General features: G+C 39.2%; 1 protein-coding gene and 1 long non-coding RNA gene across 2 annotated transcripts; both read right to left on the reverse strand.

Moving 5' to 3' along the window:
- Window positions 1-6,043: 6,043 nt before the first annotated feature.
- On the reverse strand, window positions 6,044-9,115 carry LOC147150322 (uncharacterized). The gene is made up of 2 exons (XR_015086188.1): window positions 8,067-9,115; window positions 6,044-6,980 (listed from the first exon to the last, which is right to left on the reverse strand). It is a non-coding gene; the product is annotated as an uncharacterized LOC147150322 (long non-coding RNA).
- A 419-nt stretch (window positions 9,116-9,534) lies between these two features.
- hsd17b12b (hydroxysteroid (17-beta) dehydrogenase 12b) lies at window positions 9,535-27,035 on the reverse strand. The gene is made up of 11 exons (XM_086025889.1): window positions 26,705-27,035; window positions 19,935-19,981; window positions 19,756-19,831; window positions 18,767-18,874; window positions 18,515-18,579; window positions 18,253-18,297; window positions 17,662-17,696; window positions 15,898-15,979; window positions 12,056-12,121; window positions 11,708-11,857; window positions 9,535-10,770 (listed from the first exon to the last, which is right to left on the reverse strand). Exons 1-11 carry the CDS (start codon window positions 26,877-26,879, stop codon window positions 10,663-10,665), a joined length of 957 nt encoding a protein of 318 aa, XP_085882015.1. The 5' UTR covers window positions 26,880-27,035; the 3' UTR covers window positions 9,535-10,662.
- Between the last annotated feature and the right edge of the window lie 192 nt (window positions 27,036-27,227).

Consider the following 27,227-nt stretch of genomic DNA (forward strand, 5'->3'; position numbering starts at 1 on the left):
CAGGGAGGTCATTGTTTGTTCTGCGGTCCTCAGTCATGGTTTCATTAAGTACATTGCATACATGTCCAGAATTTTGTTCAGCACATTCACGGTAGAAGTGAGAACAAATCTAAATGAAAAAGTAGTGTTTAGAACTATGGCAAATTCAGATATTTTGTGTGATGGTGCCTTTTAGATATGAATTGAATGAATAAGACAGCAACGGCAGTCTGCAAAGTGGTGTCAGTGACAATCACTCCGATTGACTGTCAGCCAGGAAATGCAAATCAGTGCATGAGATAGATAAATTTGTAAAATGGTATACACTTTATTTCAGTTCTTTAAACCAAGCATTGCTTCCTTGCGGTCATCACCAGACAACTGCCTCACACTATCACACGGGCTGTGATGAGTTGTGGGTCCATCTTGAAAAGTGTGTTGAGATATATTGACCTCTTGAGGAGAGTTGCGCTCAACAGTTTTCAATCTCCAAGCAAGGTAACCAGAACCACTCTGGTAATCATAGAAATGTTCCTCTGGATTACAGTAAACACATAAACCATTAATTTATGCATTTATTGATCGATTCTAACCATTTCAACTGTAATATGTTCAGATCATTCATACTACAAAAAAAAAATAAAAATAAATAAATGTTGAACAGTAAGATGTATCTTATATATAGATTAACCTTCTGCCTTTTTTTGAAATTAGTTCAGTGAAAGACATTTACACCAAATGATCAAATAGTTGTACTGGGCAGGGCCACCTCTTCACAAAGCCTTTGCAAAGAGTCAGCAGTCCAATTCAAAATTTCTGCGGGAATTTTCTAATTATTATTATTACAATAGCGAAGCTGTTCACAAACGAACAGTAGTGTGTGAACCGAGGTAATTTTTCTTTGAAAATTTAGTTCACAAACCAAATTCACCAAACGTGTCATTCATAAATGGAGGTTCCATTGCACAAAATATCTACTGGAGATGAATATTATTAAATGCATTCATGTCTGCAGATTTCTGCAGAGGCGTGTGATGCTAGTCGAAGTTGGCTGTATCAAGTTTTGCTCTGCCAACTAATCAGAGGATGAAAAATTGCTGACGTCATCATGGGCCATCAAGCCTATGAGGACAAATTTGAAATCCGAAAGGATAAAGAAAGGGCACCATTGCTCATATAATTTAAGTTCCGTAGTCCAGCACGTCTGACTCTGAAGGCCCTCGGCAGATGAGATTTACACAGCAGCACATACAGTGGATGCTGAAATCTGATTGGACAAAAAAAGGCATATCCACATATGTAATGGAAGCTGTGTCCTCGAGAGAAACACTACAAAATTCAGAGAATAGAATGAATTAATCAAAACTATTTCTTGGAACAAATAGAATTAAGGTCGTATATAAGATCGGTGCTTCTAGTGGTGTTAAAGCCAGTAGAGAATGTCCTTCTGGCACTGACCATCCATTACTGCTCCTCTGAGATACATTTTGAATGATTCTTCTTTCTCCCAAGGAGTCTATCAGATGCTTTCCTCAGTTGCTAAGGAAAAATATTTCACTTATTGTTAAACTCAAGGTGGGAGTCAAAGCGGTGATTTAGGTCATTCAGTTCTGCACGGACTTGTGCAAAAAAAAAAAAAAAATCTAATCTCAGAGGCTAAGCTTTGCATGTAGCTGAATAACAAAATACTAAGCCACCCGAAGGAACGTTAGTGCTGCTCTCCTTTGTCCAACCTGTTGGTGTTATGGCGTTAGGTTCTGACACACAAGGCTATTGCTATACAAGACACTCTTTTGTGTCTTTGAAAGGCAGGCTGTAAATTAACTGAAGCGTCTGGCTCATCAAATCAAAATGCGTACAGCAACCTTGAGAGCAGAACCTATTACAATTTCTTCTATGGTTTTCTAATAGCATATAAAACAAAGATGACAACGAACAAAGATAATATGTATAATGAAGCCAAAGTTGTAATTGCAGTCAAAAACTGAAAATTGTGGTACTAAACATACTGTAAATGGAGTTATCACTACATTTAGAGGCTATAACTCGATGGCTGGAAAACTCATGTTTAATACTTAATGTGAAAAAAACAGTGTCTATCTGTTTTTCCTCAAGAAAATGTACCACATTGATGAAATTAGATGGGACAATTAATAACCAACCCATAGAGCAAGTTTCAGAGGTTAAATAGCTTGGTCTGATATTGGACCCACTACTCAAATTTGACAAGCAGGTAACAAAACTGGCCAAAACTATGAAGACCAATTTATATCTATTTAGATTAATCAGACACTGTCTAACTTTTGATGCCGCCAAAATATTTATGTGCACAATGATTTTTTTCACACCTCAACTACTGTGTCACCTCATGGTCACAGGCTGGCAAACAGATGATAAAACTCATAGGGAGACTTTATAATCGCGCTATGAAAACATTTGGGGGAAAAGGCCAATAAGATCACACCACTGTCAAGTTTTGGAAGATCTGAAACTGAAAGTGTTGCATTTTAACAACAACATTACAGCGGCAAATTCGGCTTTGATGTGGAAGCGCTTGAATGGCCAAGCCCCTCAGATTTTTTCTGATTTAATAAAACCTTTACTTGTCAGTGGAGTTGCAACTAGGAGGGCAGTTGCAGGGAATTGTAAAATACCCTATAGAAAAAAACTCCTTTGGCCAGACATCTTTTACAGTCAGGGGAGTTAAGATATGGAATCAGCTATTCTCTGATGTGAAAGCAATAAAAAATGATTAACTTTTTAAAGTTAAATTGACAAATTGAAATGGATGATTGAACATCAGGCCTGCATTCATATGTAGTTTGTGTGTGGGTTTGGAGGCGGGACGGACTGGGTTGCCGGCATCGCGCGTTTGTGCCCCTCCGTTTTAAGATGTGTATGTACTGATGTGAATATGTCTTGAAATGTGTACTTTTTTCTCTCTCTGATCGTTTGTTTAAAAGCCCTTCTAGGTACGGGCATTGGAAATCAGTATCATAGCTATAAATGCTGTGCTTTGGAGATTGTTTTTTTCATTCAACTGTGTTGTGGCATCTGTCCCTATTCAAATAAACATGAAATGAAAATGAAATGCACACACTACATATCTTTTGTAACATTAACGCTTTAAAGAAACATTACCTGATCAATCAACCCCTCCCCAGCAATGTTAGCAGTAACACAACATGAGTGGCGTCTAGGGGGTGGTCCATCAATATTATAGATCAATGAAGTAGGTCATCTGGATCCACCCTAACAATGACAGAACACTGTTCTCTTCTTATTGAAGCCAGTGCACAATCAAAGCAATTCTAATGCTGTCATTTTATTGCAGAATTACAGCAGTCCAATATTGTTTTATGTGATGAGGTAGCGCAGAGTACAGCTTAACTGCAGGCAAGGACCTGACTTGCCAGACAGAGGAAGGTAATGCTTACAATGGGCTGTCACTTATATGGCGCTTTTCTATCTTGGGTACTCAAAGCGCTTTACACTGTACCTCATCTACCTACTGATGACGCAGCATCAGGAGCAACTGGGGGTTCGGTATCTTGCTCAAGGATACTTTGACATGGTCACCATGGCCGGGGATCGAACCCACAACCTCCGGGTTGGGAAACGACCACTCTACCACGGAGCCATGCCAGCCCAAGAGATGAAGGCTAAAACAATCTTGATTGTGACATGTGCAAACAGTTTCAGCCTAAGAAATGAGGGATGGATGGATGAGGGGTAACCATAATGCTGCATTCACACCAATTCCGTTGGGAGCGTTTCTTGCGGCGCGTTTCAATTGAAGTCAATGTAGTTCACGCGGGCGGAGGCAGTTGCGTGTGGGGCGGCGCGGATGATGCCTTTGGAGCGGTGGGACGCGGAGCGAGGCACAGAAAATCCATCCGTTCGTCGCGTATAAAACAAATGAACTTTTTTGCCATTTCACATCGCGGAAGCCAATCAGCATCGGGCATACTATGACAGCAATAATCATTAATAGGATGACATTTTGGGAAAAAATGGTTTCACTGTTTGTACTTTTCACTTGAGGTAGATGAGATGGCAGATAACAGAATCTATAAAAAGGGAAAACCTAATAGCTTAATTTAAGGATCACAATATTGGCGGATGTTAAAATAGTTAGGAAGGCTACTGTTCTCACACTTTCACATCTTATATGTAAGCAAACAGTGATCAATCTTAAGTAAATCATATGTTCATGGTACTACCTACAAATTTGCTAACAGTTTTCCTTTCACACCATCATCAAGATCTCCTCCTTGAAGATCAAGTGAACCACTTCCACTCGTTTGAGTGCTTGATTATAGACACTGGGGTGGAAGCCTCTTCCATGGCTGATGTTTCATCATTCTCTGCCAAATAGCAAAACTAGGCAAAAATTAGGAAAGTGGGGACACATTGGTTAGGACTGAACACTTGTTTAAACTAACATTAACTGAAAATACATTGACATTTATTTTACCCAGTAATCAGCAACTATGTATATTAGGCAGCATTTCTGGTACTAATGTGTTTCGTTGCAGCTATCGAGTTAAAATAAGCTAAGCTAAGCAAATAAGATAACCTGCCTTGGTCGCTTGCGGTGCATTGCTCTTGTATCTCGAAGCCGACATCAACCCCGATGTTTTGGCCAGTGGTGATGGGCCTTCTCCACCAAATCCATTAAATAGAAGTGCTTCGCTTTGTAGTTGGCCGTTTTGAGCGTTTTCTAGCGGTGCTTTATCTGGGCTGGCATTCATACGAACCCTGCTTCCAGTAGCTTTGCGGCTGCCATGTTATAAATGTCACTATCACGAAAGCTTCCTTTCGTCAATAAGCGCCATTACATGAATTTCTTTCACTAGACTAAGGAAGACATCTGTTTCCTCCTCGCTCCATATGTGTACTTACTCGAACTTTCGCCACGTTTTGTTTATCACTAATGGAGTATACTGGTGGGTTACGTGCCAAACACTTTGTATACTAGCTACTGAGCTGTGCCTTCTGTGACTCCCATTCTGAGACTGTTATACATCTATTCTGGAAATGTAACTATACTCGCAAACTCTGGCAAGACATTTGTAGATTCATCATGGACAACATCTTATGTAACTTTGAACTTTCTTTACATAACATATTTCTTTTAAAATGTTTTAACTATGACATGTCATTTGAAATATAATATTATTTAATTCATCTTGTATTGTTTCCTATGAAGTTTTATTCACAAATGTACATTTTCAAAATCAAAACCCATCTTTTGTGGGTTGTTGAAAGAGATGGAGATATACTTACATTCTATATCTGGTTGTAAAAATAAGAAAGCTGTTATGCCTGTGAAATTGTGTTCCCATTTTAATGTTTTCAATGTGTCTTAGTTTTTATTTAGGACCCCTGGCATTTTTTTGTGTTTGCTTATGTATTTATTTATTTATTTATTTTAGTTATTTATTTTACAATCAATTTTTACTCTGTTAAATTTGGTGTCTGATTTTCTTATTTGTCTTCTGTGTGAAGTTATGGCACGTGATGTCCAATTTGTTAATTAAAATTGTTAAATCAAAAATAAAAAAAACTTTGTATACTAGCACTTCTGTACTACGAAGACCAAGATTCCTTGCGGTTGAACATGCGCAGCGTCCCGTGCATCACATACTTGGAATTTTAAAAATCCGAATAGGTGCATATTTGGGTTATTGCGCGCGTTCACGTGGCTTAAAACCCAGAATACTGCCAATGTTCATGTTTAAAAGGGTCGACTGCGTGTAAACGTAGTCGTGACTTGAAGGCTTCTTTCCTTGATCGAGGGCTGTATGAATGAATATCAGAAGGAGCTAATTCATCAGTGTTAATATGCAATCAACCTGACTATAGTATGAATTGTTGTATTGACGTTTGCTTTGTGCCCAGATGTGTATCAATAGTGCCACCACATGGAAAACCTTAAAAATGGCTGCACCTGCAGAGACACACATTTGTAATTGCACACGTATTGTGTTGCCAGCATGTGAGGTCTTCTTTTTAATTATTTGTATATTTTTTGTCAGACAGAAAACACGAACCACCAATGTGATGTTTAGATATTGTATTGAATGCAATGTCAAAGTCGCAGGCAAAACAGCAGGCGAACAAAGGGTTTCATGACATCAGATACAGGCCTATAAATATTCATTTCCATTATTTTATTAATTCCTTGTATGGAAAAAAAAACAATTAATGGTGAATGGCAGATAAAGCAAACAATAATACATTTGCAGGGAACCGTCTTCTTATCCCTCCATCCCATTTCTTCTGTAGGCATACCCAATGCCACATTTGACAGAGGAACGCTAACATCAACTGGCCACAGAGGATTCATGTGAAGTCAGCACATCTGTACCCATAACTGACACATGTGCGATTCCAAAGCGCAGGGAAAGGAACAAGGTCAAAGGCTCATCTGGTGCTCCTCCTTAGGCTTTCCAAGGTCTGCAGGAAAGAACGCTGGGCCTGATCCTCCTCCAAAGTGGAGCAGTCGCCTTCCTCTTCTTCAATGATTCCACACTGTAAGCAGCGGAGGCGAGGTTCCCGTTGCCCTGCCCTGCAGACACAAGCCATGGCCAGTGGCTGAGGGAACTCTTCCATCACTAGAGGCAGCAGATGGGAAGGGATTGTGTCCATGCGGGTCGCCATGGTGAAGCGATATGAGGACGAGGTTTACAAAAGCTGTTTTTTTTTTTTTTTGTCCCTGCTGTTGAGAGATGATTAGAGAGATCCTGTCCCCTTCTCTGAAAATTCTGAAACTGGGAATTCTCACAGCAGGTGTGTGTGAATTTGAGCAAACTGTCCACGATTACCAGTGAGCCTCTCTTTATACACCACCCATTTCTTCCTATGGGCATCCCCCCACGTACAAAGCTTCTCTCACTCCTACATCCTCTGTGATGACACACTTCCGGCAGTTTCCATCATGGTGCGCCGGAATCGTCTCTCAGAAACTGTTGGCATGGGAACCAGACGACGATGCTCTGGTGGAAAGAAGTATAACAGGAAAAACAACAGATTTGTATGTACAATGGAAATGACGTTGAGTTGTTTTATACACTCACTTAACAAAAGTCACAATAAAGAAAAAACATGTGCGCAAAACGTGAATTTCAAGATCATAACTAATCAAGCAGATATAATCTTCAAACATAATTCTGACAATGCACAATGGTTGTTTTCAGTTGTTAATGGTAAACCATTCAATAAACATAACTGCAAAGGTCAGTGGAGTGTTGAACTGTTATTTCATGCAAATAAAGACTTTCTCTTGTGTGTAGGTGTTCCATGAATTACTGTAAGAGGGACAAATGTCTGTTGTGACATAACAGGCTTGAATGTGACGCAAATGGGTCAAAAAATTATGGGTCACAAAAATAATGTTTGCACAAAGGGAAACAGGCTAACAGCTGTACCAAACAGTAGCGTTTTATATGATAATGGTGCACCTCACTAACACTAACAAGCAGTCGCTTACTCTCTTGATGTCTAGTTTTAAATTTCAACACACTAATTACACTGGTCAACAGCTCACTTTAATAAGAGATGGATTTAGGTCTCTTAATGTAATTTTGGCACTAATTTTTTTAACCTATAAAAGCTTAAGTAATACAGATTTTACCATTGTATTTTAAAGCTTTGACGTTGCAGAAAATAACCCATCTGTTGTTGAATATTACTAAATATATTAATATATTCCATATTACAATATAAAAACCCGATGTGCTCGAGAATAAACAGGGCAGATTCGGAATCAGACCAAAAAAGTAATCTAGAAAAATGAATTTTCCAATCTCTGATTTAAAAAAAATGCAAACATTTGTTGACCAGTGTTACTTGTGAATCATTAGAAAATTGAATAAATTAAATGATTATCGAACAGGCTATACAGATAAACAGACTAGTAATCTGAGCCAACACATTCGTTGCTTGGCAGCGAACAATGGAAAAGAGAGGCAAACGCCAGTCACTGGACTAAAATGTCATGGTTATTTGCACCATGAGAGAAAAAAAACGTATCAACGTTGCGGTTTTCATTCACTGACATTGGACAAGAATTCCAGACTCACCTAAAAATGTATACACCAGACTCCTAGCACTTAATCTTACTGAGACAGAGTAAACACCATTTGTGGATGATTTTAACACCTCTGTATCATCTCAATTCCTGGACCTGGTTGACATTTTAAAGGTTGCATTGCATTTTCAAGCAGGTTCTTTCAACTGCTTTCTGCTCAGAGAAAATAACATTCACGGTTGTTATTTTCAAGCAACAAAACCCATCATATGGTCTCATATTTGTCCTGCCAGCTGGAGCAAAATCCAGTGATGCCTTTTCCAAGTGGTCTATTCCCTCAGCAACAAAGCAGGGACACAATGAAAATCTGGCAATTTTCTGATACAAATTACAAAGCAAACACACAACGAAGCACCATTCTCATTTTAGGGGCTAGACTGTGCCACACGTTTCTCCACAAATTCACCAGACAACATCTCCAAAAACGATTTTTACATGATGGTGGTAGATAGGGCTGAACGATTTATCGTTTTGGCATCGCCAAAGATGCGGTTTCTTTAAAGGTTACTTATTCCCCCACGCTCACCATTAGTGGCATGCTATTGTGGGCAGGTCCAGCGCCGAACTGGTTAAAAAAATAAAAAATAAAAAACAGCGCTGTCCTACTACACGCTGTCGCGGATGCTTGAATGCTAGGCGCTAAGCTATCTTGTCCTGTCCGTAGCAGCACGGTCTTATATGTATTCCGTGCAAAGCAGCAACGAGCTGCGGGCTGCTCACCATCTCCTCAGTTGTGACAAATAAATGCCTCCACTAACAAGTTTCGTTTTCACCGCGGAGGCGATCGCTAAGTGGGCTAATCGCTAAGAGTCAAGAACAGCAAAATAAGTGCTTGTACAGTAGACTTTTTACTGAAGCCTGACTAGAACCGCGTAAGGGTGGAGATCCAGCAGTTAAAAACAGAAATGTTGTATTACAATCAACACGTATCTAGACAAAAAAAAAAGAAGATGCGGGCTTCGTTAGCTAACGCTCTAACACCGGCCGAAACTCGCCAACGGCTTAAATAACCCAATCGCAAATATTCTCATTGTGATTTTTACACTCACCAATACTGTTAGGACCAAAAGATTCAAATAATACCGTTATATGTATTTCAAGCCATACAGCTAAGCCCTCAGTCTCTGTTGGAAGCAGTTAAGTCTCTAGCAAAAATATGGGAAACATTGATTTATGTACAAAGAACATGTACATTAGTACAAAACGTAAACCATTTTGGGGTTGAAATTAGATTTTGTTTGTATACACAATTGCACATAAGTGCATATTCATACTTAAGTAGTACAGTAATACTTGAAGCATTTTTGAAAAATGACAGAAAAAAAGGGACAAGAAAATTGCGAATCAAACCGAATTGGCAATACCAGTCAAAAAAAAAAATCGCAATACAACTTTTTTCCTAAAATCGTTCAGCCCTTCTGGTAGATGTAATTTGTAAGAAAATGAAAAACATCAATTCATTTCACACAAATATTTGACTACTTTCCAAGTGGACTTTAATGCTCACTCAGTACATTTTTTTACAGACCAAAGAGGTTAGAATTGTCAGTGTGGCTGCTTTAAGATTTCACCTCGACTGCATGTAAGAGATTTCCAAAATGATTTCAAGTAATATGTTTTTTAGGAACATGCTTGGTACCATAATTCGATCAACATAGAGAGAAACAACAGACAATTAAACCAGAATGTGTCTTTGGATGCAGTTTACTTTAAAAGGACACAGCTGTGCATATACTGTATGCAAATGCACTCACAAGCCAACAACATTAGCTGTCCTGGCACAATCTGATAGGATACAAATTCTGGTAATACTAAAGGTGTGCAAAGCATCTGTCCTCACAAAGAATGTTTTGACGGAAGCAGTCAAAGATGGATCCACGTGTTTATTATTCTACTCACTGTGGTGTAAAACTGTATTGCATCATATATGCAGGGCTATTTTATAAGAACTGATTTTTGGAGACCAAGCATTTGTATTATCCCTCATTACATTGTGCACATGTGTTTTCATTGGTTTGTCACAAACATCACATTTAAGGGCAGGAAGTAGTCCCAGAGAGTAAGGTCAGTTCTTAAATATAATGGAAAAAGCACAGTGATTTTGAGTCAGTGAAAAGCACTGACCAATTACAAAAACAGAAGGACGTAATTATCACAAGTGAAATAAGTGGCAGACAAAAGCCCCAGATTAAAATTTTAAAAGCATTGTTAAGTGCTTTGTTAGGAATGGTGAGAATGGCAGCATGAATACATTTTAGTCCAAACTGCTTTTCATGCAGCTGCAATGAATTTCTTTATATCCTGTCATTATTCGGAGTGTTAAATGTATAGTAATACAGTCGAGAGGTGTATATTCAGAGAATGTTCAATTGGTTGATTAAAGCCGAAGACTAATGCACAGCGATAGGGACCAAAAGCTGCCTTGCATTATCTATGACTTGCACTTTCTGAGGGCAGGGGAAGTGATTTGCTCCCCAGCAACTGTCAGCCTTTCCTCTTCTTGGGCCACACTTATGATGATGATGATGATGATGACGGTAGTCAGGCAAGGCATGAGCACAGCTGGTCCGCTGCCGGCCGCCGCTGAGCTAGCCCTGCTTCTGCTTCTTGAGGTAACGAGCACGCTGGGACAAAGCCACTCCCATCACGTGTCTGCTGAGAATGCTGGCAGGGAGCAGAGCTGTACTCACCCAGCCCTGCAGAGAGAAATTACACGGTCAGCTGGTGGCATTTACAAATAACAAATTAACATTCATTAAGGATTCTAAAGCTACAGGAGGAACAAGTGTTACAACAAAGGTGCTTTTGTGAAAGAAACAATCAAAAGACGGTCCAGTTGTTTTTTTGGGGGGGAAACAAACCATTTTTGGGGGTGGGGTCTGCTGGGGGGGAACAAAACACTACTTGGTTTCTCAGAATTTTTTGTCATGTGATGTTTGCTTCACCTGAACAATTACAATTCTTTCGGCTGACTGGAGTCAATTAGTGCTTTAATCATTTCTTTACAGATTTAATGTTAATTTTATTTATTTATTTTATCCTTTCCTGATCATTGACAACAGGGTTTTTGTATAAACTACAGGCTTACATACTCTTGACTCTTTGGACTTTGCAATAAAAGACCAACAAATTGAGAGCAATGAGCAGAGGGCAACAATCAAAACCTAGAATAAGATAAATCGTCAGCCTCTTAAAATAATGGCCGATGTCATATTTTCAGAAGATTTTTTTTTTTTTTTTGCCTTAAACATCTCCTCAGGATGCTGGCCACCTCTATTAAAATCGGCTGCATCCTTAGTTAAACAGATCGTTCCATTTTACGCCTGAAATGAAATTATTAATACATATAACATCATCATGGTTCAAATGTGGTTCAGTTTTAAGTGTTTTCTGAAATAACTGAAAAATTGACCTATGTGATTATTTTCAGAGGGTGACGAAATGATTAGCATTACAAGAAATGTATTTAAAACAGCATACATATTTTAACTATGTGTGTATGTCGTCGTATCAATTACATACCGATTTGATGCCTTTAAGTGACTCACGTTAGTTGTAGGAAGTAGAATAATGAGAGTGACAACTCCAGTTATGTTGCAGTAATGCCACTTATTCCTTTCAAATTGACTGTACCATGATGGCGTGAGGCAGGTAACCATTGGTTTGCGTCTGAAGGCCCACAGTGTTGAGCTCAGCGGCGACGTAGCGCTCCGGACTCGGCTTGTCCAGCGTGGCTCTACGGATTTTACTCAGCTTCGTAGCCACAAAAAATGGCAGAACACTCTACAGAAAGGGAATTGTTAGGGTCAGATCAAATTACCAATGTGTCTAACTTCAAACATGTTTTGCTTTTAAGCCACAACATGAAAAATAATAAATCAGCAGAGTATTCTCCAGCATATTCAGAGATTAAAATACATGTATTGATATATTTGTGTTTTTAGATGTATTAACAACCAAGCAGATTTGTAGGAGCTCTACCTGGATGATGATCCCTTTATTTTTGTACTCAGCTTGCAACCCTCGTGAAAAGAAGTCCACAAATGCCTATAAAACAAAATACAGATGGATTGTAGATTAGTACATGTGAGGAGCAAATTGTTGGTGCACCTCTGTTCGTAAGAGAAAACCCCACAGTGGTAACAGAAATTCATAGAATCTGACTTTTGGAATAAAAATTAAATGAAAATAAACTTAAATTTCATTACCGGTAATTGATTTTGAATTGTGGTTCAACAAAATGATTGATGAATGAACCAGGCCTGCACATAAACAATGCTATTCTTATTTTGTTACACAACATTTTGAGGTCAGCCCTAAATCAAATGATTTCTGTAACTTCCAATGAGACTACTCAGGAGGTATTTTGGCCCACTCTTCACGAACAAACGGCTACAGTTGTCTCAGATTTCATGGATGCAGACAGCATGTTTCAGCTCCTCCACAGATGTTCAAAAGGACTTAGATCAAGGCTCATACAAGGCCATTTCAGAAAGTCAAAATGTTTTGCTCTTACTCTTTCATTTTTGTGTGTTTTTAGCTGAGTTTTGGGCCGTTATTCTGTTGCAAGAGCCATGACTTGCAACTGAAACCAAGCTTTTCTGACACTGGGCAGCACGATTCTCTCTAGAAGACCTTGGCAGTCCACGTATTTCATTGTATCCTGCACATATACAAGACATCCTGTGCCAGATGTAGCAAAGCAGCCCCAGATCATAACACAGCTTCCTCCATGTTTCACATTAGGGGAAACATGGGAGGTGTACTTTATTTTTGTGTCTGTGAACATAGAGATGACGTGCCTTGCCAAAAAGTTCCAATTTTGTCTCATCTGTCCAAAGGACATTCTCCCATAAGCTTTGTGGCGTGTCAACATGCCGTTTGGCAAATTCCAGTCTCTCTTTTCTTGGAGGTTGTTTTTGGCTCTTTTGTTAGCGTCTGTACTATCGGTCTCTTCAGTTTGTCATCAATTTTCCTCCTGCATGCACGTCCTGGAAGGTTGGCTATCTTCACATGTCTTAAAAATTCGTAATAATGCGTGACACTGTAATCACATGAACATCAAGCTGCTTGGAGATGGTTTTATAGCTTTAACCTTTAACGTGCTTGTCTATAATCTGCTTTCTCATGCAACAACCCTCTCCTTCGATTCTGATCCATGATTAGTGCGGTACACACCATGTCACCAAACAGCTACTAAAGTGTACCTTTGGTGTTCAGAAAAACTGCATCCAAACGTGTTTCGGTTACGCTGGTAGTATTAAAGCAAGTTTATAATTAGCTTGCGGGACCCTTCTGTCCCAGACGCCCTGGCAGCTAAGCGCGCAGACATACTTGCTCCTCCTAGGCCTGCTAAAAGCGGAGCTGTGATGTAGTGTTGTTGAAAGGAGAGTCCGGATTCCTATTGGCTGCCGCAGGTAGTACCTGCTCGCACAGGATTCTGGTCCATGGAAAAGCTATCATGGTGAAACGCAAAGCGTACGGATGTCTCACTTTACAAAATGTATAATTTTATGTATATAGGCGTACCTGTGGATGAAATAGTGAAGCAATAGACTCAGTGGCCAAAATACTGGTGGCCTGGTTGAACCAGCATCAGCCAACTTCGGGTGGGGCCACAATTTATGCTGGGACGCTGTTTCGTTTTTATTTTCTACGACTTTAGTCAGATTGTCAAGTTACTTCTGTGGCCACTGTGGGGTTTTCTATCATTAACAGAAGAGTAACAACAATTTTGTCCACACGTGTACATGATTGCAAAGGGGAAAAATAAGTGAATACATCCCCAAAAAATACATACATGATTATAAGGGAGGAAAAAAAGTCTAACTTAACATCATCCCTCAATTTGTTGCTCTAAAATAACCCCAAAAATATGCCTTGGGCCAGACGGTCTTTACTGTAGTCTTGACATTTGTTGGTGACCAATGACTTGATATTTTGTATTATATGCAACCATATTTACAGTTGAATTCATCTACCCATTCATTTTCAATGCCGCTTAATCCCATGCTTTTTAAATATATGTAGTTGAAATATCACACACACATAACGTCCCAACACATACATCTCATCCTGTTCTGCTCTTAGTCTATGACAAAGAGAAAACTTTTTTCCTCCTCGTGCAATAAGTGTGTGTTCTTCTTCGAGTTGAGAAAAACAGGAACAGTACATATCCTGTTAAATAGTCTAGCAGCAAGACATTATACGCACGCGACGATTCTTGTCTGTCGCTGTTCTGCACCACCCCACCACAAAAAAAAAAAAAATGGTGTGAAAACTGGATGTCAAAATGTCTTCTGATATTATCTACAATACTATCATTATTTGAAATCCAGGGTCACATGAGCTGGAGCCTCAAACTAGCTTTGGGCGAGAGGTAGGGTACACCCAGGACAGTTTAATGTTGACAAAGTTTATTATACTTTGTATGTCATTTCTTCCTCCTGAGGAGCTTGGCAATGCCAGGTAGTATAGTACCACCTGTACAGTATGATTCTCTAAATGCTAAAAAAGCCCCCGAGAGCCTCTCCTACTCCGTCCCTCAGTCCTGGAAGCAGCAGCATGGCTATACACAGCTTCATTTTGTTATTTTGTTCTTTGTTTGCTTTAGTTGTAACAAACACTTTTACATTTGGACTTTATTGAGTCTCTCAATAACCCTTTAAAAGCCGGCATGTAACAGACATAAGAGATTTAAATGATTCGTCTTTCATTAATTACCTAAACTGAACACAATATGTGATGTGTATGCAGGGTCAGAAGCTGTTAAGTCAAACCAAGATTAATCCAAAACACTGTGCATTTGACAACATTGATTTTGCAGATGAGAAATGTTTAAGTCTTTGCAGAGCTCTTCCTTCTGCAGTGTTTTCATTTAGGTGATATATCTTTCCATGCAGACATAGCTTGAGCTCTTTGATCAAAATGCAGTGATGGCCATCCTGTATTATTATATTCTTATCCTTATCAATCACTGTGTGTAGTGTAGGCATGGGCTGATAATCGGTTTAACTGCTTGTACCGTGGTTTTAAAAATCAAGGTTTCAATTACTACTAAAATTGTTCATCACCGGTTAACACGTTTTTTTTTGTTTTTTTTTAAGGGACTTGTGGGCACTTAACAATTTGCATCTTTGAAACTAATGGCAGGAGGACAGACCCTTTTTCTCTCCTCCTTCTTGGCTGAGCAGAGAGGGGAGGGGTGAGCAGTTACAGGGAAAGGGAGGGAGAAGGACGGAGGGAAAAAACAGAGAAACTTGCACTTAGCATACTTACGGATTTCTTTTTTGCTATGTCAATTAACGTGCAATTGTTCTTAAAAACAAAACAAAAAATGAAACAAAAAAACAAAAGAACAAACAAAAAATAAACACGGTACGGGTGGGTACTAGTTAGCCCCCAAGGACAACATGAGTAGCCAGCAGGTCTGTTCTAAAAATAGCTTACCATAGATAGGGCACTGTGACTTAATAGGAAGAATTAAAACAGAAGAATTGAAAAATTCCTTATTTATTTATTTATTTAAAATGGTATCATAACATTAAAAAGTTACCAATTTTTTCTGTATTTTGTTTAAACATGAAATCGGTTGTGTTCAATGGGCAAAAAAACCCAACTGTTTTTATAAACCCAAACTTTTTTTTTTTTTTTTAAAGGACACTTTAAAGGTGTAATTACAATACAGTCATACCAGATAATTTTTTTAATGATTATGATACTGCCAGAATCTTTTAGCAGCCCATGCCTTGGGTATGTTAAATGGTGTTACGATCTATGCTCACACTTAATTGTACATTTGGATTTTGCAATAACCGCTTCACCTTGGATGCTGAGTAGACTGTGAGCAGAGGAACCGGGTACATCCCACTGGCAGAGGAGATGTTGAGGATAGCGCCCTTCTTTCTGAAATCACACAGCAGGTGACTCAGCATCAGGTAATGTTATTTAACCTAGAACCTTAAACAATATGGAAGTTTCGATACATAAAACACACACTGAACTTAAGAAAACAATGCTGGTGTAATAGGGTTTGGGTGATGATAGAATCAATAATTATGTTGATTATTTTGACTAATATTGACAACACTATTAATAAAAGACATTTATTCTTTTCAAAACTTAGTATGTAGTCAACTACCAAAACTCCACTAATCAAAACTACCATCATAGCCTCATGCCCATTCATCCCTGCACATTGAACACTTTATTTTGAACACTCAAAGTACAACCTGATCATGTGAATATAATGTGCAATTCAAGTCTCTTGAGTTTTCATTCTGCTACATCCACGACCTTGGCTGCATTTCATCGTCGCACACATTCAAACTATGAAGCACGTCCCTTACCACTTTATCATATTTATTTGATCTTATTTGGTGGTTCTATTTTTATTTTCACAAGTTTGGGACTTACTGGTCGAACCTGGGACCATTTCGTGTTGTATCACGTGAAAATGTGTGTTAGGACGACAATACAAACTTTAATATAACTTGAAAGAACAACCAGAAAATAAATGACTGACAAAGTAAAATATGACTTCACCCAGGTTTAGACCCACAAAAACAGCATCATCTTTCCTTGTAAATAGTACATCGACAGGGCAACCGCATGCAACGAAATAAAAAGATTTCAATAATTTTTCATTTTAAACATCTTAAGATAACACATGCAAAGTTTGAAGATGATCGGATGGTTTGTGAAAATTTGATGGCTGAGAAGACTTTTTGGTATGTCTTGGGCTGTTACATACTGTATGCCTCCCAATTATTATTGATTTAGGTGAAACATGCAACCGAGAATGCTTCGTTAAGAAGGAATTATAAAACCCCAAGTTTGATGCCCCACTCCCATCATCATATGGTATCTTTGGTCAATCAATGGGGCAGAAAAGTATGTATGATCCCTGTAAATGTGCAAAAATGGGCCAAAATTGTAGATTCAAATATTCACAACTCTCTTTCTGTGCATTTTTGGGTATAGCAACCAAAGTCTTTTTTGAACATCTTGTGGTGCTACACGTGCCTCCCAATTTTCGAAGCTATAGTTTAACTGTACTGAGACAGGGCTCCATTAAACCTCTGTAGGGGGTGCTACAGACTCATTTTTACTACTAATCTACATTATTATATTCATATTATTATTACTATATTATTTTTATTACTGTTGATACTAAAATATATATGAGTACTACTGTACTTCTGTACAGTAACTGTAAAATATTTTTTTTCGCCCAATGTGTGCGAACATTTTTGTGAGTTTTTGTTCATGTTTGGTTCCTCAAAAATGTGATTCTTTCCAGATAATAATAATAATAATAACAACAATAATATGTATTATTATTATTATTAACATTTGTATTTTACAAAACTGGAGGGTTCTTGCAGCAGTTGCTGCTCAGGCCCTAAAAATAAATAATGTTCCAGCTGTGCGCGTGCTAGCCTCTAAGGAGCAGTATAGTGCAGAGCGTGCATGGGTACAAACTTACAATGAGATAAGAAGAGTGGAACAATAAAGCTGTGATTGAGCTTGATGGAAAAAAAGTAAAATTGATGGCTTTGACAATATAAAAGAAAAAAAACTCTCACCTCTCAGCCATTTGAGGCAAAACAAGTCTTGTCATCTGGCAAGGAGATGATAGCGATAGAGTGAGGACAAAATGTAAAGTCAACAAGTCAAAACAGATCAGACAAAAACAAAAACAAGGATCAAAATGTGTGGGCTCTGGACAAGTGTTTGTCCATTTGTCAGTGTATGCGTGGGTTGTGTGGCGAGACAAAGAGATGATGACGACAATTATAGCTGTGGGAGCACTCACTAAATGACAAATTCTGTGAATGGAAGCCTTAAGAGAGCAGGTGGTGTTTGCTCAAGGTCCTGGTATAGGAACACCCAAAAATGGACAAGAGGTATTGAAAATGACTTAATGCTTCAAACGAATACCTTTTTTGTTTGTGTTTTCATGATTCTACATGTTTGGACTCGTACACGTGATCAAATAGAAGAGAGAAAAAAAAAAGACATGGGACAAACGGTGAAGGATTTACAGTGATCATGACAAACTGGCATCTCCAAGCCTCCAGCAGTGTTTGTTGTCACACAAAGAGCAGAGGTCTGTGCTCTGCCGTGTGCCCTTAGACCGAAGGTGTATGTATTCCTTCTTGCTTTGGAGCACTTACCTGGCACACTGATGTTATGTTGACATTCACCATCGTGTCAATGAACTGGAACAAGGAGAACAAAGCATGGCATTAAATGTGTGCATTTGTACATATGAATGTGGTATCTGATGTGATCGATACAGAACTGAAAATAACACACTGAAAATTAATGCTTAATATGCAAGTTATTCCTACAGTGTTACTGTAACTTCAGCGTCCTTCATACATGCATGAATAATTCATGGGCTACTATAAACTAATGATTAAGACATTGACTTACAGAATCCAAATTTGGGACGCTGAGGAAGAATTCTGGGTAAGAATAGGATATCCCAACGTTGTTCACTGGTGACATACAAAAAAAGATTCAAGATTCAAAGTCATTGCTTATCCCCAATGCAACCTGAAGGGGGCAGCAGAAGGCTAAAAATGAGGAAGCGTTTGCTGGCAACAAATCTATTGATATGGACAAGTATATTCATGACTGCAGATGTGGATCCACACTGGCCTAGGCGTGAACGTCGGAGCTTACCTAACACACCAATCTCCAGTCCTGCAAGTCCATCTTCAATTGTGGAATAAATGTTTACTGAACTGAAGTCTGCTTTAATGGTTTTTGTCTCCACACCAAATTTGCTCTCTGCAGGTAGGAATAAACATGTAACATGCTTAGAACTATTAAGTATCAGTTGAATGTTAGAACCCACCATCACATTTACTGCATGAGCAAATTATGTCCAAACATCTGACTGCTACGTATGTATGAGAATAAAGGCAAGGGTACGAGGCCTCAGCAAGAACCTGAGGACTCAGAGCTGAAGAGAAGCTATAGAAATACTCCTTAATCTATGAGGAAACTGCTCCTAAAAGAGGCTGAGTAAATTGAAGCACCAACCAAAAAGCAGACATTTTGCTGCATTGCAATACACTCTGGAACAACTCTCTTTTAAATTATAGTAATACATTAAAATACTTCATATAACTTAGGTACCAGTACTCATCATTCATATTTACTGAAGTTCAATACCAAAACAATAATTAGTACCCGGTATAAACGATCAGCGAGGTTGCGATGACTGTGATCTAGATTCACCGGCACTATCAAATGGGGGCAAAGATTTTTTCAAAAATGTACACTCTTGTTGTCTTCTATAGCTACACAAAGTACAATTCCGCACCAGTGCAAAAAGCAACCATAATAACAAACAACAAGTCAAAACAGAATTGTTATAATTTTTTTTTTTTTTTTTTTTAAAGGTAGTTTTTTTTTTTCTTATACTGCTCTTAAATTATATACTATCCAAGTGTAGCCAATAATGTGGTCATTGAGTAAAGTGTTGAGCTTTTGGCCAAAAATATTTGTTGATTTCACTTGATTATAAAATGTGGTATTGATCAATTACATCAAGGACTGCTGGAAAAAAATATATGTTCAGGATTTAAAAAAAAAAAAAATCAATTCATTTCATTAATAGTAAAGTATATGAACAGTGTTTGTCAACTCTTATGTGTATTCCTTACCAATTGCTTTGGATACTTCATCCAGCTTCTCTTGCGAGCGACTAATCAGCACAATGGAAAAGCCCCGGCGTGCCAGCTAGAAGTACAACAGCATAATAATTAGGCCTGTTAGTTGAATAACATAGAAATGCTAGACAAAGCATGTACCGGTATGTATATGTGCGCGTGTATATGTGTACCTCCTCTGCATAGGCTTTGCCGATCCCATCTGTTGCTCCCGTCACAACTGAGGGGGGGAAAAAAAACATTTTGCAAGGTCACATAACATGGAGAGAATTAACTTATTACACATCAAAACTGCTCTTGGACAATACATCAAAATAAAGCCATGAATGAAACAGAGCAACATTTAATATAGCATTTTAATCACTCAGTGCATTTTAGCGTGACAAACATGTTTAGGTTTATTTGACTCTAGCAGAGTTCTATATTCTACTGAGTAGCAATTCACTTTTACGATGAGGAAAAATAAATAAACAGTACATTGACTTTGTCTGATGTAAAAGGATCCCAAAGCGATTGTCTGCTATCACGCTCACATGTGCTTTTCCATTTACATTCACAAAAGAAAATACCCCAAAACTAAAGAATGAAAAAAAAATAATGTAACATAGATAAAAAGACACTAACAGTACACTAAACAGTAATCAATTTATACAGGCGCCCTCAGGGGAAAACCACTCATCAAAACTATTACATGAATATCACACATACTGTATACTGCTCCGAAAATAAAAAGATTTGTGTGCATTACGAAAATATGAGTTTTTCCACAAATAACAGGATCGTTTGCTAAAATAAATCTGCGAATGCCGAACCACAAATATGTAGGGGTCCACTGTACTACCAACATCCCGAGTGTAGCTATTTTTACTCTTATTGCTGCGGCTAACATACAGCATTGTGTTATTTATACACAAAAGCCTCTCGTTTTCAACCATCACGTAGCCTCGGCTGCACCCATCTCCCGTCTCCCGTCTGTGTGCTCTTTTAGAGTACAGATGGTGCTGAGGCGCCAAGCATTCTCCAGGGCTGCAGTGCGATCAAACATAAGCGGGAGAGGGGGACCGTGAGAGAGAAGATGACAAACATCAACACAGGGGATCCGAGGGGCAGCTAAAAATAGCACAGAGAAGAGGAGTGGGAAAGCGTCTGCAAGCACAATGAGAGGGAAACAGAAGATGGGTTATTTTAAGGTGTTTTAGACAATAAACAGTTCCATGGAGGGGAAAAAGGGGAACATTCTCATACCAGCTGACTGTTTTTGTACCCAAATTTACTGCAGACTAGCAAATAAAATTGCACTTCACTGTCAAAAGGGAACTGTTAATAAGAGTATTTTTTAATCACTGGCATTAAAAAAAGACATTGACTTCATATAACCAATATTTGGCCAGCTTGTAAACTTGCTTTGCAACACCACAAAATCCTGCAATTTAAATGTTGGTATCGTTTATCTATTTAACATTTACTGATCTACGTAAGGCAAATGAAAGCAGATTTTAATTTGCAATGCTGAACTGGCAGCAGGCAGTCGAGTGAAACTATGCAAAAAGTGTTGCAAACAGACATGAAGGAAAATGTTTTATTACGTTCCAGTGTCAGAGCAAAAATGTCAAGGCAAGTAATGGAATTTATGTTGATAACAGGGAATGTTTCAAATCGTACCTCAAATGAAGGAAAATGTTGTATTGCGTTCCAGTGTCAGAGCAAAAATGTCAAGGCAAGTAATGGAATTTATGTTGATAACAGGGAATGTTTCAAATCGTACCTCAAGTGAAGCACAACATTGTTGTTCACGCTGGACTCTTTTCCAGCAACACACACGTCACTGTGAAAGCTCTGTGGCTCATGTACAACCCACTACACAGACACAATCTGAAACAATGGCAAGTTGTGTCACAACACACTCCAACAATGCAGCAGAAAAACTGTACTTAGGCTGCTACGTTTTCCCCAACAAGTGTTTAATTGTGCCATAAAATTAATGCTGTTAGGCTATATTAATTTCCATAATTTAAACGAATGAAGCCCAGTGAGTTCTGCAGAGTACAGAGCTGCCAACCTTTAGAAATTCACTTCCAGAGCAATTTGTCTGAATTTCCATATTTTTAAAACGACTATGTCAAGAGCATTACAGCGGGATAGTTAATGCAGTGCATTAAGGAATAGGATAAAGAGAATTCTGCATACTGTTCAATTTCACAACATAAACATTACTCTATAATCATAATTATCAATTATGGCTTCAATATTTGTTATTTTATCAAATGAAAAATATATTATATATTGTGGAGAGAGACACGAGCGACTTTTCATCACCGCGATGTGAGAATAAAAGCGGTTGAAATAGTAAATTATATTAAATGTTGATTACCCCAGTGATGATAAGCGGTTCAGAGAAAGGATGGATGGATGGATAATGTTCTTATCAATTACAGCAGTAATGTTGGATAACCCTGAAGACGGTTTAGGGTTTAGATTTTTCTTCACTAACCACCAACCAGTAGTCTCAACCTGCGATAGCATGTTAAAGTGGTACATGGGGTGTTCACACATTTAACCCATTAAGGTCCTAAAGCGCCTGGTTCAACATCTCCACAAAACCTAAGGGTAACTGTAGAATTACTCTCTTATAACTCAAGTTTTACCAGACATTGAACACCTATAAAATAATTAATGTCAGCCCTTGTAGCAGATATAAACATAATTTTAAAAAATTGAGCGCCAAGACACAGCTTACACACAGGCCCCCTAAAAAATGTTATACTATACTGTACTCTACTGTAATTGCCAACAGATGCCATTTTTTTTTTTTTTAGCAAATAAAGGATAGGTTTAAAAAAAAAAAATCTGTGAATATCACTGTATATTTTTCATGTTATAAATAGACACATTTACTGAGGACCTTATCTATAAACCTCCAGATAAGTGGACTCAAGCAAGTGTGACTCAACTACTATATAAAGTACATCAGAACCATTCCATCTCTCTTTCTCACACACACACACACACACACACACGCACCAATGAACCAAAATCCCAACGATCCTATGCCTAATATGAAACTCATTTATGAATGGCTGAAGTCCTGTTACATAATGAAGCTGTCGGCTCAATTACATCCACTTGAGTCAGGCAAAGTTTGTGAATGAGGGAAGCAAACGAGGCTAACGGGCTCCTTTGCCTCACTGCGCATCCTGACTCGCTATGCATGCGTAATCAAAAACGTGAAAAAAAAAATTGCTACACTTCTATTTTCAGCCTCGCACAAAGAGATGAAAGGAGACTCATGATTGTTGGCTTCTCCAGAAGACTAATGTACATTAAACAGATCATTGACTGTATTAGACTCACCTTATTAAATCAGCGAGAGAATCTTTCGATCATCGTTTAGTGGTCGCTTTGCAGAATTGCGTATAATCAATCAACAAAACTGATTTCTGGGTGCTACTAGCGCGGAGATGTATAGCTTACATCAACTTCAAACTGAGCCCTGCGATTGGCTGGCAACCAATTCAGGGTGTCCCCCGCTTACTGTCCGAAGACTGCAGGGATAGGCTCCAGCGCTCCCCGCGACCCTTGTGAGGATAAGCGGTATAGATAATGGATGGATGGATGGAACTTCAAATTGATTTCAGGGTGCCACGAGAGTGTAAAAGTATATCTTACCTCAACTTCAACTTTTGATCATATATAATGACCCAGAGGTCGCTCAAACCCCCGTCTGACTGAACACTGACTGGACAGATGGACCGATTTATTCTGAGTGCCAACTCTTAAATCCAATCATAATCTTTTACTACGATTCACATTCTTTGATGAAAGACTTTCATCAATCCCATTCTGACATTTTGTTGCAAATCCAGTTTGTATGTACTGTTGGAAAAAAATAGAAACCACTAAGTGTGCTGGAGCAACATGAACCATGACAAAGATATATTATGTAAGAGAAACAGCGCAAGGCCATGCTGGCTCAAAATGGAAATGCAGTCATGCCTCGAGTAGGGCTAGGTATCTTTGTGAACCTGGCAATACAAATCGTACCTCGATACACAGGTCACGATACAATGTGTACCTCGATATGATTCGATACAATTTTACTCGATGTGATATGGTACAAAAATATACAGTATGGCCTTTCTGCTCCTGAGTTTATGTTGAACACACCCATATAATCAAGTATATCCAGCTCACCCTATTGGGAGACAAGCTGGAGCGGGCGGGAGTGGCCCACCACCTCACCACATCATCCAGGACTACCTCACAAACCGGCCACAGTATGTGAGGACACAGGACTGCGTGTCTGACGTGCTTCTCTGCAGCACGGGGGCGCCGCAGGGAACTGTCTTGGCTCCCTTCCTGTTCACCCTCTACACTTCGGACGTCAACTACAACACCCCTACCTGTCACCTGCAGAAGTTCTCTGACGACTCTGCGATTGTCGGCCTCATCACAGACGGAGAAGATCGGGAGTACAGAGAACTTACTCAGGGTTTTGTGGACTGGTGCCAGCAGAACCGCCTCCTGATCAAAGCGGGGAAATCCAAAGAGATGGTGGTGGATTTTTGCGGGCGCCAACACCCTGCACCTGCACCAGTGAATATCCAGGGAACTGATGTTGAGAGAGTCTCAAGTTAAAAGTACCTGGGTGTTCATCTGAACAATAAAAAACTGGACTGGAGCGACAACACAGACGCTTTCTATAGGAAGGGTCAGAGCAGACTCTTCCTACTCAGGAGACTGAGGTCCTTTGGGGTTCAGGGGACACTCTTCAGGAACTTTTACGACTCGGTGGTTGCATCGGTCATTTTCCAGGGAATGGTCTCCTGGGCAGGCGGCGTCTCGGCCCGGGACAATAAGAGGCCGGACAAACTGGTCAAGACGGCCGGCTCTGTCCTGGGCTGCTCCCTGGACTCGATGGACTCAGTGGGGTACAGGAGGATGATGGCTAAACTATCATCAATGCTGGACAACCCGGCCCACCCCCTCCAGGGCACTCTAACAGCACTCCACAGCTCCTTCAGCGACAGACTGATACACCCTCGCTGTGCAAAGGAGAGATTCTGCCGCTCCTTCTTGCCTGCTGCTGTCAGACTGTTTAACAAGAACATCGGGTAGTCTCTATAATCTGGCGGACATTAGTGCAATTGTGCTGTCCTGAACCTGAGCTTATATTGTGCAATAATCAACATCCCCACTACTGTATTTTTACTCTTATCCAATGCTGTTCCTTATATTTCACTGCAGTACTGTCACTAACAGTATTTTTTCCTCTGTACTATGTACAGCCTAAAATGAGTGTTTCTTCATACTTTATATGTAGATGTATGTTGGTGTGTATATACACATGGTTACTGCGTATACATACATAGGTTTGATTCTGAATGTTTGCTGTTAATGTTATACATTAACGGCTACATTATGCCGTCGTCTCTGTGTGACCTATATCTTTGCTGCTCTAACGCTGAAAATTTCCCCGTTGTGGGATCAATAAAGGGCTTCTTATCTTATCTTATCTTCTTAAGTAGAAATGTCCAAATATCTTGAGAGACACCGGTGCTTCAAAAATCTGGTTGGCCATTTTTCCTCATTAACTTTCCTCATTCAGGTGCTTCATTCTCATCGATACTAGAATATCGATACAGTATCATTTTTATTGATATCGGTACATATGTATCACTATTTTGAGCACATTTGAGCCTTGAATTATGAGTTTAATTCCATGCTTGTAACTAAAAACACGCATCTCTCATATCATTTTCCCCATTGACATGAATGGAAAAGCCATTGAATCACTCCAGCAAAAAAAAGAGTGTTTTTGCCTTTTAATAAGGAAAAATAGCACTCCAAAATATTGTACTTTATAAAAACAGAGAGAAATAATAACGTGGAGATGCAGGCAATGACAAGCCGAGGAGATGAAAGAGAGCAGAGGTGGGTAGTAACGAGTTACATTTACGCCGTTACACTTACTTGAGTAAGTTTTGGGAAATGTTGTACTTTTAGGAGTAGTTTTAAATCACTATACTTTTACTTGAGTAGATTTGTGAAGAAGAAACTGTACTCTTACTTCGCTACATTAGGCTACATTGAACACGTATGGCCGTATAGCCCTGCAGTCTCATCACGTAATAATATTCAACTTCAGCTGCGGAGTTGTTTTCGGATACACACACCCACACACGCACGCGAGAATATTATAATTGCTTGTGTATTCAATTCAATTCAATTGCATTTATATAGCGCCACATCACAATATAAATTGTCTTGAAACACTACGCACGGAGCAGGTCTTGAACCACACTCCTCAATATGAACAACTCATTCGTTACCAAACCTCCCAGTTACAATCCATATTTGGCATCTATAGTCATCAATGGCAGGGAGAGGTCAAATGAACGCCACATGAGCGAACACTTCGCTTCGGATGAGATGAAAAACTCCCTCTAAGGAAGAACCTTGACCAGTTGGATTGAGAGAGTGATAGAGTAAATTAGCAGTAGGCAGAGAGGGTGGGAGGTGGAGAGAGAGACAGAGAAAGAGAAAGAGAAAAGTTCAGCAGTGTCAAGGAAGCAGTATGCATCACGCCAGCTGCACCAGTAACGACAACGGTATGGTGACCAGTAGCACCAACAGTGTTAACAGAAATTAAGATTACGATCCACGTTGTTCCTACCTGCCTCTATTGTTGACTACTGTACTTGGCAATAATAATGTCTACATTTTTCCACTGTTTTTAACATATAAAGTTTCTCGGACAAACATGTATTTGACCGATGTATTATTATTATTATTATTATTATTATTAAATCACAGAACAAATAAAAGTCAACCAGAAAGCACCTTAAGTAAACCAAATTAAAAAAAAAAACATTAAAACACACGCGCGCACACACACACACACACAACTACAACGACCCGGACAGCACTATATCAAAACACTCACCTGCCCATTTGCCAAATTTAGCGGGTGATACCAGCCGCCCGTTGCCCAGCACCCACACCTTAATCCCCGCTAGCAGCCGATACACGGAACACACCGACAGCCAGGCCGCGGTCACCGCACCGAGCCAGAACAGCGGCGTCTCTACAGCCCGAAGCACATGTTCACCGGACGACATGGTTGCCTCAAACAAGCACCGATTGTGTTTCCTGACAAGTAAACGCGTTTGGCTTACGGACACGTTTAACTATACCGGACAACAAAGTGCAACTTAATGCTCGCGAATGTGACTTCCGCATTGGTTGTAATCGGAATTTGGCGACCTGTGATTGGATGTTTTTCTTCTTCAGATATTTTTCCAACATTATATAGCAACAATCTTAACATTAGTGCCATCTACTGCTCATCATGGTCATCCCAGCTATATAGTGTCAAAGTGGAGCTGTTGCCTAGTGTGTGACACTGGTGTTTTGTGAAGTGACGTGTATGGACATTGCTGAAAAAATATCAATTGATTGAGCCGTAT

The sequence above is a fragment of the Filicampus tigris genome, chromosome 3, assembly GCF_054856515.1.
Source record: "Filicampus tigris isolate MCC_2025a chromosome 3, RoL_Ftig_1.0, whole genome shotgun sequence".
In the NCBI taxonomy this organism is placed as follows: domain Eukaryota; kingdom Metazoa; phylum Chordata; class Actinopteri; order Syngnathiformes; family Syngnathidae; genus Filicampus; species Filicampus tigris.

What these genes read in the sequence shown, in the direction of transcription:
- hsd17b12b (XM_086025889.1), bottom strand. Translation starts at nt 26,879, where the DNA reads ATGTCGTCCGGTGAACATGTGCTTCGGGCTGTAGAGACGCCGCTGTTC. An exon ending in GCAAAGCCTATGCAGAGGAG is followed by an intron (nt 19,832 to 19,934) that starts GTACACATATAC and finishes TTGTACTTCTAG; the next exon opens with CTGGCACGCCGGGGCTTTTC. An exon ending in ACCTGCCTCACGCCATCATG is followed by an intron (nt 10,771 to 11,707) that starts GTACAGTCAATT and finishes TTCTCTCTGCAG; the next exon opens with GGCTGGGTGAGTACAGCTCT.